General features: G+C 41.8%; 1 protein-coding gene across 2 annotated transcripts; it reads right to left on the bottom strand.

Annotated features, from left to right (window-relative positions):
• Window positions 1-587: 587 nt before the first annotated feature.
• On the bottom strand, window positions 588-17,253 carry POU1F1 (POU class 1 homeobox 1). Of its 2 annotated transcripts, none has more exons than XM_066621672.1 (6): window positions 17,112-17,253; window positions 14,412-14,477; window positions 8,728-8,973; window positions 5,507-5,671; window positions 4,755-4,815; window positions 588-801 (listed from the first exon to the last, which is right to left on the bottom strand). In XM_066621672.1, exons 1-6 carry the CDS (start codon window positions 17,251-17,253, stop codon window positions 588-590), a joined length of 894 nt encoding a protein of 297 aa, XP_066477769.1. The 2 variants fall into 2 exon arrangements, with proteins under 2 accessions (XP_066477769.1, XP_066477768.1); XM_066621671.1 differs by having other exon boundaries at window positions 14,412-14,564; window positions 17,115-17,253.
• Window positions 17,254-17,506: the final 253 nt, after the last annotated feature.

Below are 17,506 nucleotides of genomic sequence, written 5' to 3'. Positions count from 1 at the left end.
ATAAAACTTGAAAGAAATAATGGTACAAACAAATACAGACAATAAAAGGGAAATAGACTTTGGGTAGTAGGGTGTAAAGGAGGTTAGACATGCAATTAACTGCTGTGGTCTGCTCTAGTGTCTAGTTTCAGCTGCCTGTGTTGCAGATTTTGGTACCAAAATGGACCAACAGTCTTCCCAATGCAAGGTATGCTTCTCCAGTATATGAACAAAGATACCAGTATTGTCTTCTTTCTATGTGGCTGGTATTAAGTTAATGCACTAAAGTGCCTGTGGTGCAGGCAATTGCGTATAGTAAGGCACTGTGGCTATAAGCTTATGGACAATAATTTCCAGCTGTGCTCAGTAAGACAAACTTACAAATAAACAGCTAGTTGTACTGCTTGTCTTTTCAAGAAAATGCATAATAAAGAAAAAGATTCCTAAGATTACTTATGATGCAACCATGATTTCACTTGTAAAGGTTACAAGCATTACATGCTCTGATTTGAAATCAGCAGGCCTAATTCTTTTTCTTCAGGGGGAAAAATGAGTCGTGCTTTCAAAGTTTTGTAGTAAAGAAATGCATTCGTTTCTAGAAAAAAATATTACTGACAGTCCTGATGATCTTTAATAATGGAATTAAAGGTGCTCTGATGTAAACTTGTCTTCACTCTCTTTTCCCTTTGTCTTCGATTGCAGAACCAAACTCTAACCACCTCTTTCTCCAAATTGAGCCCCTCGGCCATCCTCATGATCTCCTGTGAGGATGGCTTGCTTTGTTCTGCAAAATGGCTCTCTAGGGCTTCTTTAGCAGCAATGCTAGAATGAAAAAGACAATTTTTTTCAGTTATATCCATGATACAACTGTCTCAGGAAGCATGGAGACTACAGTCTGTATATTTCTCATATCAGGATAGAATTTCTAGCATAGGAAACAAACATGGAAATCAAGTATATTGATCATACTAAGATCCAACCAACACATTGTGTTTACCGCATGATGCTGTAGTTTGAGTCTTTTACCTTTGCGCAGCAGCTGTACAGGCTGCAGCTTAGGGCCACGTTTAACCCTTTATCTCTGTGCAATTTGCCTACTGAGAGGGTTGAGCCTCCATTTGCCTGAAGATAACATCCGAAGGTCACCAGTTCGAGGCCACCAGCACCTTGCAACCTTGAAGCAGCTGGCAAGCTGAGCCGAGCTATTCCATCTGCGCTGAGCGTGGGAGGATGGAGGCCAGAATGTGAAACCAGATCAAGAAAGAAACATCTGAATGTTGTGGTTTCTTGAAAGATAGAAACCTTCTTTCAAATTGTAAAAATCCCTACGGAGATTTAAATTTTCCTGCCTATATGAACTGCCTTGAATAAAGTCTAAGGAGAAATCTGAGGACCAAGAAAGGCGGTATAGAAATACCTGTATTATTATTATTATTATTATTATTATTATTATTATTATTATTATTATTATTATTATTATTATTATTATACTCTTGCCCCTGAGATGGCTATTTAACTCTTCAAGTGTGACTGTAGCAAATCAGTTTGCTGGTGTTTGGTGAGGGTAATGATCGGTCCTTAGAAGTAAGGAGAGATAAGATTGGTTGGGGGTGGGGTTAGAAGTGGACAGTTGGAGTGAAAGTTACGACAGAAAGTGCCATGAGAGAGGAGAGGAGATTCTTGTGATCAAGTGAGTACTTACCTGACAATACCTAGTGTCAGTTGAAGAGAGAGGTTCTGCTGTAGCCACTTGAAAGGATTGGTAATATTGGTTCTAAATTGTTTGCCAGAGGGCTTTAAATGTCACTTTTTAACACTTTCTACGTTATTTTAATAAATTTGTTGTTATTATTATGGTGTATGTCCCAGTGAGTCTATTCCACAACTTGACAATATCCCGCAACTTCTGAGAAAGTGGCTGCAGGCAATCTGTGTAACCGTTTAACAGTTGATGTTAGCCCCTACATAGGAATAGTGACTACAATGAATGTTTGATTTAACAGACTCATGGGGAGGGGTGTCCATTAATGCCAAAAGTCCATTAAATTTGAATGCACTACTGTCATTAGAGACCTACATGCACAATGACTAGTTTTTAATGAAGCAGAAAATGTTTGCTATTTCTGGTCTGTAAATGTTCACCGTAATGTAGTCCTCCATGCTTGGGGTTTCAGGAGAAGAAAAATGGGAGAATCCAAGTGGTGGCATCAGTTTGGAAATTCCAATGAATCTGTACCTCTTGGGTTGAGGAGAACCACTGTTGCAGCCTCCCATTGAGTAAGGTCCATGGTCCTCTATCTTTTCAGACTGCAAATGGAAGACTTGAACCTGAATGGCAGCATTCCATTTCATTGACCTCATAAACAATCTCCAAGAAAAGGCAATCCAGAACAGTGGTTTTAATACAACCAGCTTCTAATGCTGGTATAGCTGGTATTTTGCATGAGTTATCTCTAGGATCACATCAAATTCTAATCTCTTTAGATACTCTGGCTGAAGGTAGGCCTTTCGGAGGACAAAATATTTGTGCCAAGTTCCCTAAGGCTGAAATCCTAAATGCACTTATGAATGCGTAAACCCCATGAAACACAAGCATGGGACTTCATGCTGAGAATTACAGTGTAAATTACTGAATACAGCATATTTCATTTTTGTTTCTGTTTGCCAGTGTCACCCATATCTGCAAGTGCTTTGGTGTCATTGCTGGCATTTTTTTTCATTCTCTACCTGAGAAGTGGATGAGCAGTTTTAGTCAATGAGGGTTCATAGAGTGAACATGTCTACAGCACCGAGGGCAGATGAAACCAACTGAGATGGCCATACAGAGTGAGGATGAATACTGTCCACTTTTCAGAATGACCTCTCAAAAAATTGGCAAAAGGGGAACTGTAAAAACATTCATGAAAAACATCTCCTCTCCTCCCCAGATTATTCCATTATCTGCTGGGCAGGCTAAAAATACTTCTTAAATAATTCTAAAACATTTGTTGTGGTTCTTCTCTGTTTGAGGTAAAATACTGTGAGAGTTTCAAATATATGGTACTATATATATTCCTTTTAAAAGCAAGTAGGTTATGCAAATACTGATTTCTTCTACAGAGGTGGCTTTCCTGCAAGTTGTAGCTTTTCTTTTAAGTTTTGACCACAAGAGTGCAGTATAATCCTTGATAACTGGTATGAAAGGAGCATTGTGTATTGAAAAAGAACTCAACACCTCACCAGAAATTCTGTTTCCAATGAGAAATTAGTAAACAACCTAAATGTGTCCCTATTTCACTTATTTTAGGTTTTAGGGAAGTTTTCTGGTTATGGACTACAACACAAGAGTGCTGCTTTGCTTAGACCTTTTGAAGTTGAGAATAAGTAAGCCACAATTTTTTAAATCATATTTCCCCTTTCATACCCAAGAATACTCCACTTTTCATTAAAATAACATTTTTATCCAGTCCAAATCACACGTTCTGGAAATTCTGATTACTTTTTCCAAAGAAGGCCCATTAGCGAGAAGAAGTACTCCAGAGCAAGCCGCTGGAGGAACTGGGGAAGTATGGTTGGCAAAAGAGTGACAACGCAATCCTATACTTAACCTCCTTCAGCATAGTGCTCTTTGCACTGACCTAGAGTGTCAGCAAAGTGTCAGCACTGACCCTAGAGTAAGCAGCGAAGGCAGGATGGCCTGTGATAGCTTGCCTGCACTGCAACCATGCTCCCAAATACGAGCAGAGGTTAGTTTTGCTCCTAGTGGTGCGGGGCCTGGGAGAGGGTAGTGGGAGGACATTTTGGAGGTGGGGTGGGAGTATTCTGGGGCAGCAGGAGGACAAAATGAGGGTGGGTCAGGACTGGGAGGGGGCAGGAACAGCAGAGGCCTCCCCCACCATATCCTATCCTCCCTCCCGGGCCTTGTGGCATTATACCTAGCTTCCTGGATTTGCTCCAGCTAAATAGCTGACACAGATCCGAGGAGCCCCATAGGGCAGGCTGGGGTTTTACTCAGCATAAGGGGAAAAATATCCCCTTACCCCAAGTAGACCTCCAGCCTCCTCTGAACTTGCATTGGATACAGCGCAGGCCACGCGGCTGCCAGTGCAGATTAGGATTGGACTGCCCACTTCAAATAAGAAAATCTCTAGTTTGAATCTTACTTCTGCCAAACTCATTAGGTGACCTTAGTGAAAAGTGATATACAGGGCACAAAAAAAATCATGTTCATCTACACAGTGATAGGATTCAAACTGGTGCTGACTAATCAGGAAAGGGATTGTCTAATGTTCAGATAACACAGGCCTACAAAATTGAGGGTCAGAAAAGTTTTCCCCAAACTTTATGGTGGTTTGATATGAATTTGGGGTGCCAATTCCAAAATGGTGTCCATTTTGCCCTATCACGTCTAGTTTTGGAGTTATAATATAGCCTCTTTAGTGAATGGTTCAAGCAGCTTCCTCATGAGGAAGCTGCTTGAACCATTCACTAAAGAGGCTATGCCATGTCTCCAAAACTAGACGTGATAGGGCAAAACAGATGCCATTTTTGGAATCAGCACCCCAAATATACCCAGGAATTTGTGTAACGTTTAAGGAAGCAAAATGTGTGTTGGCCTTTGTCATCAATATAAAGATCTTAAAAAAGACCAATTTGCTGGTGAATAATTATTTCAAAAAATTATATAATATTGATTAATTTTTTATGCTTCCTTTGACTTTCAAAAGTGTCCAGATTCAGACAATAAATTACATGGTCACCCTACTCATCCAGGATCCAGCTGCAGTATTTATTACCTTATTGTTGTTCTGCGTTTTCTTTTCCGTTCATTCACTCCAACCTTTTCATTGTATAAAGCTATAGAGCAGAACAATTTAAAAAGAAAATGACAATATGCACAGCATAATAGAAACTATTGCTACCTGCATTTTAATAATTGCACGACATGTTTTTTCTATACAGTATAGGTATTAAACAAAGAAATAATCTCACATTTCTTTGACAGACCATTGGTCCATCTCTCTCGGTATTGTCTATAGTGACAGTGGCTTCCCAGAGTTTCCCAGTCCTTCCCAGTGTGAGTGTTTCCCAGTCCTACCAGGAGAGAGTGAAACTGGAATTTTCTGCATGTAGAACTAGTGTTCTCTGACTGAGCTTCATTCCCTTTCCTAAATCAGTAGACACATGAATAGCTTTTACAAGGAGATCCTGGTGTTCAACACTAGATTAGTGTTGTCGGACCATGAGTCTGCATTGACGCTGCCCTCTCCCTCAGTTCTCGTATGGAGGCATGTTTATGCCTGAAACAAAATCTGTCAATCAGTCTGAAGTGGTACAGTTCAAGAACATCGCTTTTACCACCTGCTCTGCTGCTTGTGTAAACTAGACCTTAGATATTGTCTACCTAGGCGTGGTGCTGCATGAGAAGAACATAATGCAGAAAAGTTTTAATTATATCTTTGAAGGAGATTTATATATCTTTTGCACTGATTTAGCTGAACATAATGAAAAAACCGTCCATTTAAAAAAGCCAGAAATTCAATTATACCTCCTACTTGTTCTGCCTCTTCCAACCACTTTGTTAGTATTGATTTTAATTTGCAGGCATTTTTGAAGCTCAGCTGCAAGTTTTCAAACCGGCAAATAGTTGTCTGGCTGAATTCAGAACCATGCACAGCAGCCAGAGCTTCTCCAACATTTGTTTGCGTATAACCTGCCAAAAAACAACAACATAAGAAGAGCCCCGCTGGATCAGGCCAAATGCCCATGTAGTCCAGCTTCCTGTATCTCACAGAAAACAAAACAAAAACAGGCTGAGAACAAGATTCTGGGACTAACTGACATATTCCTCCTGATTTCTGTACACCTCTGTGATTTTGAAGGTCTTTCAGAATTTTCCTTGGTCTCAAATCCCTGCTGCAGTGCTTGAAACATCTTTGACAAACCACGTTTTGTAGGACATACAAAAACTGTTCACCTTTTAATTTTCTAAATGTGAATAGGAGCACATGGCATTTCAACAGGTGTGGCAGGCAGGTATGCTCAAGTGTAAGAGAGAAATTCAGCACAAATGCAAAAACACAGGATATATACAGTAGCATAGATATAGCACAGAAATACATACAGTTCTTATTAAAAACTCTAGTAGGTGGGTTCATACTTACTACTACAGAGAGTTGGTGTAGCATACTGTAATCATTAAGTAGCCTGGGAGCAGAAGTCACCGTCCAGACTAGAATCTAAGCCATAACTTCCACTGTGTGTGTCTCACTGTATGGGTCTCACTGATTAAGATCCCCTAAACTAAAATATGGGGATTCTAATAATAGCTTATACCGCAACTTGTTTTAGGGACTATTGAGATTCATGTCTATTGTGTAGGTGATTATTTTTATTATGGTTTAGACTAGAGCAGTGTTTCTCAACCTGTGGGTTGGGACCCACTAGATGGGTCACAAGCCAGTTTCAGGTGGGTCCCCATTCATTTCAATATTTTATTTTTAATATAGCAAACTTGATGCTACCATGGTATGTGACTGCATTTGGGGAAATGTTACAGACCTGTACTTTTAACAAATTGTTATGTATATTCCTTTAACAATGATAGCTAATGGGACTTAGTCCTGGGTAAGTGTGCGTAGGATTGCAGCCTAGGATTGTTAAAAATGTTCCTGCTTGATAATGTCACTTCCAGTCATGGCATCACTTCCGGTGGGTCCTGACAGATTCTCATTCTAAAAAGTGGGTCCTGGTGCTAAATGTGTGAGAACCACTGGTTTAGAGATTACTGATGCTGTGCAGTGATATTATTACTGTGAAATGCAAGTGATCAGTTGACCAGGGACCTAGCAGCACATAAGCCATATAAACCAAACAGGGTACTTAATTCTAGAGAAACAAAACTCGCTCTGCACTAGTGGCTTTCTATCATCTTCCAGGTGTCTCTGTCTTATGGCTAGGTCAACCCATCTAATAACTTCCAAAAAAGGTAGTACCTCTTCAGTCAATGCATATTAATCAGTGAATTTGCTGCTACAAGGTGTGGAGATGGCTGCTAGCTGCTACTGGCTGCTACTTTTAAAGAGAATTAGACAAATTCAAGAAGGAGGTCTATCAATAGCTATATGTTACTTCCAGCTTCAGTGGCAGCTGCCTCTGAATACCAGTTGCAGGGAATTAATGGCAGAAGTGGGGTATACTTTCATTTGCCGCTTATAGGCTTCCCAGAAGCATATGGCTGGTGAAAGGCAGGATCTGAAATCACTGTAATCACTATTTATGTCTTTACTATATTTATATTGCACTTTTAAGCGCATTGCCTTACACAATAGTAAAAATAATAAAATGTAAACAATAGACAAGAATAGAAAGACAGCCCAATCCTGCCTAACCCCCCCTCCATCAATGTAGGCATATCAATGGAGCATGTGCTGCATGATATAGTGGAGAGTACTTTCAGCGGTCTCCGCATGGTGAAGGGACTGTTGTTCCCTTGCCCTAGGACAGGGGTGTCCAAAGTTTTAGGCAGGTGGGCCACATAATCTCTCTGACACTGTATCGAGGGCCGGGGAAAAAAGAATTAATTTACATTTCAAATTTGAATATATTTACACAAATGAATATATTGGAGATGGAACTTATATGAATGAATGAAGGTCTTGCAATAGCTCAAGGCCTATAAAAGGCCTTGCACAAAGCAAGGCCAGCCTTTCTTTTGCTGCTGCTGTTGCATCACACATGTGAAACTGCAAGCAGTGGAAAGAGCCCTGATCCCACAGCTCACGTGAGAGGTTGAACAGTTGGCCGTCACTCTGAGAGCAATTGCATCAGGCCAGACTTGCATCAGCAAGTCTCCGGAGGGCCAGAGGCTCATTGGAGACTGGGGGCTCCCTGAGGGCCAGATTGGGAGTCCTCGAGGGCTGCAAGTGGCCCCAGGGCCAGGGTTTGGGCACCCCTGCCCTAGGGAATGCCTCCACTTTCCCTATGAGTCTTCTTGACCATGCGTTAACTATTTTGCTTGTGCAGAACCAAGGAATGTAATGGGGGCAGAAAGGAAGAGGGAAAGAGTGGGATCTGGCTGCCTGCAGGCACCACTGATCCCACCCCTTCCTCTTTTGTTCCACCTCAGTCCCCGCCTCCTCCCCACCCAGAAATTCCTCTGTTTGTCTCTCTCCCAAGCCTCTCACCGCCTGCTCCCATTGCCACTCATCTAGTACTGGCAGTACTTCTCTACTGTGCCTGGATTGCCACACATTGGGTTAGTGTGCCTGGATTGCCATTGGGGGTGGCATTGCCAGCATCCTCCTCATTCCGCAGGCAGAATGTGCATTCCACCAGTAGCGGGAGGGGATAGGACTGGGCTGAAAATTACATTCAAAACCATCAAGTACCTGCAATTTAAAATCAGGTGACAGAACTATCAACTTTGCAGAATACAAAGAACTCAGCCTCCATCTAAACGGACAAAGAAGGAGCCAGGCTGAGTCTTTGGAGAGAGAATGCCAGAATTATGGTTCAGCCACACACAAAAAAGCCCTCTCTCTGGTACCTAATACTTGGACATCTGATACAGGTCTCCACAGCTGATTTCAAATCACAGGCAGGTTTATATTGATGCAGGTGAACTTTCTGGTAATACAAGCAGCCTTTCTTGAATATCAATAGAACTTCAGTGTCACTGCTGATATACCGTTGTCACTGTACATGCTTTTACATAGTAGTATAAGAAAAATAAACACTTTCTCATCTTCGGTTTAAAAACGCACATACCCAGCTTAATTCTTCTCAGCTTGAACTCATTGGCAAATTTTTCCAGTTCCCTGATTTCAGGAGAATCCATATCTATTGGTTCTTCAATTGACTTGTTTTTCTTGCGGAATTCCTGCTTAAAATCAGTGGTGGTTGAGTCATCTCCAAGGATGGATGGATGCATGGGAGTAAAGCTATGGCTCAGAGCACATGAACTTGCACTCAGAGCATGGTCAGGGAATTTATAAAGGCAAGGGGTGAGGCCACCTGTGAAGAACCAAACACCCGACCCCAAAATAAATGCTATTATTCCTAGTTATTTCACAGGCAAGCATCCTTCTTCACTAAATCATTTCATTTAGAAGTAAGACATAACCAACCATACGGAGACCTTTTTTGCAGTGAACAATAATGAAGTGGTGGTTTCATCACTACTATGAACCATCCTGGTCTCCAACCACACAACACATTCTTAGTTAAAACTAGAAGTGTGTTCTTGTTAAGGAAACAAACTTGTATTTCATTGTTTTTATTTACATTGTGTCTTGATTTTGCATAGATGGAACTTATATTTTAATGGAGCTTATAGACCCTATATCACAAAAACAAACATTCTAGAACATTCTCTTGGCAGTTGATGAGGGCCCAATCCCAACTGAGTAGCACCAATGAGATGCGTGTTCCACCAGCACAGGCTGTTGCAAAGCAGCCATAAAACAAATAATAATAATAATAATAATAATAATAATAATAAAAACACATGGTGGTGGTGCGGGCAGTGCACTGGCAGGAAGGCTGGAGCCTTCCCACATGTGCTGGCAGACAATGGGAGGCTGCCAAAGCAAGTAAGTCCAGTGCAGGAGGTGGAAGGAGTTGGGGGAAGGCAAGAAGGGGTGGAATGGGGCAGGAGTGGGCAGAAGGAAATGAGGCAGAGGATGGGTGGGATCAGTGGTGACAGTGCATGCTGAATCTTGAGCCCATTCCCAAACCTGACCTCCCTGCATGGAGCAAAAAGGATTTGCACCAGTGATTGAGCCGGTACAGGTCCGAGTTGCCCAAAGCGATTGCTGGGTCTTACCTTGGGGCAAGGGAACAAATATCTCCTTTACCCTGAGGAGGCCTACAGCAGCCAAAAATCCCCAGTGGGATGCCGTGGAATCCATGCCAGTGCCACTACATTGCCGCTTAGAGATTTAGGTAGGATTGGGCTATGAGACAGAGAGGTGATATGGCAGAGTTCACTTTATTAACTTGGCAGGGACCAGAAGTCATTAAGGTCCTTGCCTCTCAGAATGTCTCTCACCACTTCCTATTTGGGGGTACCACATTCCTTCCCTGCCCCATCATCATACAAGGCAAGATTGGGGCAAGGCTGACAATCTGTTGAGTGGTTTTGAGGGGAGGAGGTGTGACTTGATTGTTGTTTGCCATGCACTTTGCCACACAATCCCTTTTCCACACAATCCCTTTGCCACACAATCCCTTATCTCAATGTTTTATCTTTCAGTACACAGAGGACACTTTATCTTTCTGGTTACAGAGGACACCTGGCTGCATCACACAGAGACCATGGCCCACTCCATTAGCTTGGCTGCAGCTAATTCAGCTCCTTCTTCCCCAGGACTTTCTCTACTAGCAACCATTCCCATCGACTGCAGTGCAGGAAGAAATAAGGCAACAAAGACTGGTTCATCAATTCATCTGGAATCCTGTCCTATATGGGTTTTCCCTTCCCAGACTTATCTCTTTAGTGGCCATCTCACTGACTATTATGCAACTTGAAGTTTTGGTACCTGAATTTGTTTTCTTGTTTTCCTCCCCGCATCTGTTTCCCTTTTTATTGTGTTTATGAGACTGTGACCCTGAAGGCAGGTTCTGTTTCATTTATTAATCTTTTTACTATGCCTAGAAAATTTTAGGTTTGTAATAAATGAATGACCTGGGGGAAATTTTGATATCGACTCAAAAAAGGGGGAAACAAAAGTTGCGGCTTTAACTACTGGACTAATAATAATAACAATTATTAATTTGCTGGCATAGGTCCAAGAAAAGAAAGGAGGTGGGGTGGGTTGAAACATCAAGGACAGGATCCAGCATGCACCTTTGCCATCGAAAGCCACCCCCTGCAGCCTCCTCCCCACCTCCTGCCCCCTCCCTGCCCCAAACCTCCCCTGAACTACCCCCAAACTATGCTCCCTGCCACCTTACCTGGGCAGGGGGATGATCCAGGCAAGTCTGGCATGCACGCAGAGCTACTTGCCATTTCCACAGAACTCCACCACGCACAACAGTAGCATGGTTTTCGCCCTGCAGCAATGAGGCCTAAGGAAGAGGTGCTAAGGTGTTGGCAGGTGCTGGGCCCGTGCGCAGGTTGAATGGGTACCAGGAGCTAGCAGTGGTAAATTCACTGCCAAGTGGCGATGAGGTATTCTGAGGCAGAGGGAAGGCAGAGGGAAAGCAAGGGAAGGCAGGGAGGGGCAAAACTGGGCAGGGGAGGGCAGTTCAGGTCCAAGAGGGAGGCAGGGATGGCAGCAGAGGTTGCAGCCAGATCCTATATCCCCTCCCACTCTTCAAAGCCCTACGCGGGTCTTCTCAGTTCTGCGCCAGTGATTGAACTGGCTCAGATCTGAGTAGACCCATAGGGGCTGCTGGTTCTTGACACGGGGTAAGGGAACCAATGTTCCCTTACTCTGAGAAGACCTCCAGCTGCCTCCCTGGCCCACTGGATAGAGTAGCAGCCATTTTGGTGCTGCTGTACCACAGGACAGGCAGCCCAGTTAGGACTGGGCTGCCCATCAATACCTATTCAACAGGAAGAAGCTAGATGTGACAAAAAATGATGGACTTGCCTTGTAAAGTGCTAACTCCATTCACAACATTGGGATGGGGCATGCTGCAGGTCTGCAAAATACAGCTTTGCGAAAGACTTGCTGCTAGCATATCCGGAGTTGCAGGCTTGATGCCTAGTAGAGAAATTAGGGAAGGAGAGAAGCTGAGACTACAAAAATATCCATTCATGGTGAAAATCTCCAAGCAGGAATAGTTCTTTCCCATCATAGATTGGATCAACTCTGGAAATCATTTAGGATGCAACAAAGAGCATTTCTGGTTATAAATGAGGAACAGAAAAATCAATGTGGTATTCTTCTGTTAACAGTCTCACAATCCTTTTATTCTATCTTGTTTGAGTTCCATGGTTTTGGAAAATAGGTAGCAATAATTAATAATTACTAGCACTGTTTAACAGAAAAATTATATATGTTGAATTTTTAATGTTTCTTATACAATTCAGAGGTGCTGCTTCCAATGGTAATCTTAGTTTTTGGGTGTGTCATCAAAACGTTTTTAATTACCTTAAATTTTGTGTTTGTATTTACCTTGTTGCCTAATGCATTGTAATACATGCCATATACAATTGCATAGTATAAACTGTGTCTCAACTACTGACGCTATGTCAAAAATAGCATCATTTTTTAAATCCTTGCACAAAAATAAAAAATAAAATCAAAATATTCAGATAAACACAAATTTTTTTCAAATTTTGATACACAGTGTACTTACTCACTATCCAGTTAGCCTTCTGGTTGGTGTGTACCTACTTTACTTACAAAACTGTGTTGAATATTTACAAGAAAACGTTTTTGGCATGAAAGGTGGGCTTTCAGGGACTTGAAATGTTATGTGAAAAAAACCCTCATGCCTAACTTTTTAATTCAACCTGCTTCCATTCACTGTCTGCCTCAATAATTGCTTCATCCCCAGGTTTACAAAAATACTGTCTTTTTGCTTACTATGTGGTTACCCTGGTTAGTCTGGAATTATGCAGCCAGTCTGATGATATTACAGTGGTACAAAATCAGATTGGCTACATTATGACATCACAAAGTCAATTCCAAAAGAGGACAGTGCTTTATATTTCTCTCACCTGAAATGGTAAACCCTTTTGCCCTTGTTCCTGACCCCAAAATCACAAAAAAGAGGGTGGCTTCCATAGGGCACAAAAATATTCACATTCTATCTTATTTTTGCATAGTTCTATTTACATGTTACAAAACTGATCTCGTTTTTTGATGAGTCAAACTGTGCACTGTCAATTCACTTGACAGTGCATGAAAGTGCTTTGGGCCAACGCTTATCCTCCAAAGTTCAGTCATTGGTGTTAATGCACACCTGGGAATAAGCTTGCATGGCAAATGGCAACATCTCCCCTTTGGAATTTTAGTGCTACAATTCCTTTTTCTTTGTTCTTAGCATTCCTGATGGAACCTGCTATTTCCCTGTATTTCAGTTGCACTGTATTGCATCATTTATTTTACTTCTGCTAGATTCAGCCTCTGGCCACTGTGGGTTGGGACCCATTAGGTAGGTCGCAAGCCAATTCCAGGTGGGTCCCCATTCATTTCAATATTTTATTTTTAAATTTATCAGGCTTGATGCTACCATGGTATGTGACTGCATTTGGGAAAATGTTACAGAGCTATACTTTTAACAGGCTACTATGTATATGCTTTCAACAATGATAGTAAATGGGACTTACTCCTGGGTAAGTGTGGGTTAGATTACAGCCTAGGATTGTTAAAAATTTTCCTGCTTGATGATGTCGTTTCCAGTCATGACATCACTTCTAGTGGGTCCCGACAGATTGTCATTCTAAAAAGTGGGTTCCGGTGCTAAAAGCTTGAGAACCACTGGTCTACATATTTTCAAGCACATCCTAGCAACCATCATGAATTAGAAACAAGCATTTAAAAAAAGGAAGTTGAGATTCTTTCATTCTTTCAGTAGTTGAATTCTATGCCCAGTATCATGTTCTGCAGCTTCTCTGAACTCCCTTGGAATCCATGTTAAATGGTCCACTCCAGACCAGGGTGATTCAATAAATAAACACTTATTTGATTGCACAGGCTTCCAGTCATGGTTACCAAAAACAGGCGACTACCAGTGCAATTCTATGGATGTTTACTCAAATGTAAATCTCACTAAGTTCAATGGGGTTTGCTTCTAGGTAAATGGGTATGCAGCCTCTATGGCACTGATTTGCAATCTGTGGTCCATGAACCACAGCTGGTCTGTGAGACCTTGAGAGGTGGTCTTCAAGTTCATAGGAAAAAAATTGCCTTTGATCACTTCTAGTGCTTCACTGAGCAAGTAATCTCTCAAGGAGCACCAAAGAGGGCAGAGAATGGACCACCCGCAGCCACAGCCACTGAAGTGTGAGCTGTGGTCAGTCCAGTCTCCATCCTTTCTGGCAGTCTGTGGGGGAGCGCTTGGGAGATGGACTGCCATAGAGGGCAGAGACCTAACCTCCCCCCCCCCCACAGCCGCATGTCGTCCACAACAATTCCAATTTTACCTCAGTAGTCCACAGTCTTGTAAAGGTTGGGAACCACTGCTCTATGGAGTCTACTTTTTTTTCTTTTTCAGAGTCTCTCTTTCTTCTTCTTGTTTCATAACATATTATGCGTTATGAGGTGTAAACATATTAATACTCATAATACAACATTTATTCTAAAGAATGACAACTAGAAATAGGGGCACCAATTTGGGACATTTGGGTTCAAGAGGTTGACATTGCAAGACACTTGTGAATGGCGACAGATAAGCTACAACTGAAATAGTATTTCATTACTCTTCCAGATACATTTAAAAAATGCTTAAAGATTTAGTTTGCTAAGAACACTCATGTTTAAGAAAGCATTGCTTACCTGTCATCACCCCATATGCAGCCTGCTGGTTTCCATAATGACAAGAAGGGATGGAATAATGCAGACCTGAGAGAGTATTTCCCAAAGTGACCATGGAGAAGTATTTGCAGGAACATTTAGGAGTTGGGATCAAAGACAAAACAGAAAGATAAGAACATATAGAAGGATTTGAGATGCATCCTTTCAATTAAAAGAAGCATTACATGATATTGCTATCTTAACAATGCAATCCTGTGCATGTTTACTCAGAAGTAAGCCCCATTAAGTTTAATGGGGCTTTCTTCCTGGTAAGTGTGTATAGGATTGCAGCCCGAATCTCTCCACACTACTTGTATGAGAATCGACTCTCCAATGGGTAAATAGGTATGTTAAGAATATGGGTTGAATTGCCTGCCACAGATCGACCCAGCCTGTGTTGGAGCAGGTGACATGCTGGCGGGGGATGGTTATAGGCAGTTCAGGAGAGCTTTGCGTTAGAAGCAGTTTTGGGAGCAGGAGGGGGGATCCCAGTGGCAGCAGTGCATGTTGGGATGCTATCTCAGTTTTCCCAGCCCAACACACCCCTGCCTCTCTTCAAACTTACACCAGAAAAATAACTGGCATAGATCCAAGGAAACCCATTGATGGCCAGGTGGCCTATGGAGAGGTAAGAAATATTTTTATTTACCTCTCCCAGGCCATCTGGTCCACCCTTCACCATTGCACGGTTGCATGGTAGAGGATGGTGGAGGATAGGATTGGGCTCTCAGTCAGCCGCACTGGTGGGCTGACTTTGATATTTTAAAACAGATATATGCAAATCACAGGTCTGGTTAATCCTCTGCAAGTCTTCAGAAGTCAAAGTGACAAAATGTGATTCAGGCATGTAATCTGAATGCACGCTGAGTCATTTTCAATAAAGATGAATATGGTGACAGTCCTAAAAAAGGTGCTGTGTGTTAAGAAGCATCTTGATTTATATTCTTTCAGCCATGGGTCTTGTTTCAAAGCTTTGCAATAGAATCAAATTATGTTCCTGTGAGGATTCTATTTCACATTAAATTAAAACCTCAGCACAAAGCTCTGTCTGCTTCTTCATTTCTTCTGAATTCATAAATTGGTTTCTGCTGCATAATAGCAAAAGTTTTAACTTAATGATCTTTCAAATAGTTGAATATAGTATAATATACTTTCAGGGTCACCTACATTAATACCTGTCTTGATACTTTTTCACAATTAAAAGAAAAAGTCTGCAACTCTCTCCATTGTACAAAACCTTAAAGAATCTGAAAAGGACAAAGTTTAAATTGCCCACAAGGGAATAAGGGAGTTACAGCTTCTGAGTCATATAATTTTCATTCATCACTGATGTGTTCTATTTAGGATTGTGGTATATGGAAGCTCAAGCAACTGGGCAGCCCAATCCTAATCTGCCCTGGAGCAGGCAGGCCGGCTGGCCCGCACTGTATCCAGAGCAGAACCGGGCCAGATTGCAGTGCAACTCGGAGTAAGGAGAATTCTTTCCCCTTACCCTGTGTCATGTAGCACCTTCCCCTATGGGGCTCCTTGGATCTATGGCACCTAAAGAGATGCTGCAGATCTGAGTGGCCAGGTCTCTTGGGAGAGGGGTTAGGATCTGACCTAAGTGCCTTTCTAATCATGTGCAAGCATATCTCTGATAAATTCACAAGAACAGCATGAAAGCAACAGTCCTTTCCCTGTCCTTTCCCTATGGCATACCACATCAGAACATGGAGGTTGAATATAACCATTATCATGACGAATATCTATTGACAGATCCATCTTCCAGGAATTTCTCTAATCTTCTGTTAAAGCCATCTAAACTAGTTGCCATCACATGATCATGTCACAGCAAATTCTTTAAACTAACGATGTGCTGTGTAAAGAAGTGCTTTCTTTAGGCAATTACAAGCATGCAATGAGGTTCTGACATGAGTACTGTCCGACCAGATTTGTTCAACCCATACATCAGCCATTTTTTAGGATTGTACAAATCACCTTTTGAGAAATGGTTTAAAGCAGCGGTCTCCACACTGAGAAAGCTTTCCCTTGTGTGAAAATTAAAAATTTTATCTATATTTGAGTATGTATCTCCCTATCTATAAAATGAGTATTATTATGCCCATATTGCAGCTGGGGAACTGAGCAAAATAGTTCAGGACCAGACTACTAGACAATATATGTGCAATATTTTCAAGTCTTTATCAGACACTTAATAAGAAGTACAACTTTTTTCCCCACTCTGGAGGCTTCTACACAAGTAAAACATACATCCGTAGTTTGACTTAAAGTAGTGCCATTTGAATTCTCATTTCAATAAGTCAACCATTTGAGTACTGAAGTAACTTGGTTCTACCGCATGTCAGATACTGAAATGTGAATTACTGAAATGTGATGAATGAACAGGAGAATGTTAATAGAAAAGTCAACATGACAACCAAAGTGCCACAACTTAAAGGAATACAAAGAGTTCTGTGAACCTGGTGTGTTATTCTTTCTTTCTAGTTTTTGCTTGAACCATTTGGCGAGATCATTGTTAAATTTTCCTTTCAATGCATCTATTTCATTCTGAATAGGTCTTTTTTAATGTATTTTCCCAGAATGCCCTTTCCCCCAAAGCACTTGCATAGCAGGTGAAAGATGCCAAGGCAGTGCAACGGAACATTGACAACAGCGACATTTGTTAGAAGAAGAAAGTACCTGTAGACACCACATTAGTGGCATGATTGGAGACGGGTAAGCACTCTGCAGCACTATGATGCATTATCAGAGGCAGAGTGGGCGAGGAGTCGGAATTCAAAGGGATAAAGGTGTCCGCTGAAGGAAAGGCTTGACAACTCATTCCCATCAAGAATGAGAAATGCAGAGATGCCTTGGCTTGCTTGTCTCTCAGTTCTGTCCTCTTCAGTTCACAGCAGTTCAAATTCTATTCCAACTCCTCCACTTGCATATATACATAATGTGGGCTTTGAGGCACAGGGAGGTCGTGTGCAGGTATTTATACCACCAGGAAATCCTTTTATCCATTTTAATGTGCTCTGCCCAACTGTATTGCTAGATCACATTGGAACCTCCTCCTTTCCCACCCAAACACA

This window comes from Tiliqua scincoides, chromosome 3 (assembly GCF_035046505.1).
Source record: "Tiliqua scincoides isolate rTilSci1 chromosome 3, rTilSci1.hap2, whole genome shotgun sequence".
Classification (NCBI taxonomy): Eukaryota; Metazoa; Chordata; class Lepidosauria; order Squamata; family Scincidae; genus Tiliqua; species Tiliqua scincoides.
Note: the sequence above shows the minus strand (reverse complement) of the source record. Positions and strands in the feature narration are given on the sequence as shown.

Excerpts from the sequence above, each read along its gene's own strand:
- POU1F1 (XM_066621671.1), bottom strand. The coding sequence starts at position 17,253 with ATGAGTTGTCAAGCCTTTCCTTCAGCGGACACCTTTATCCCTTTGAAT. Across the intron at positions 14,565-17,114 it reads TGCCACTAATGTGGTGTCTA|CTTATCTTTCTGTTTTGTCT; the intron begins CAGGTACTTTCT and ends CTTCTATATGTT. Across the intron at positions 5,672-8,727 it reads GCTGAGAAGAATTAAGCTGG|GTTATACGCAAACAAATGTT; the intron begins GTATGTGCGTTT and ends GTTTTTTGGCAG.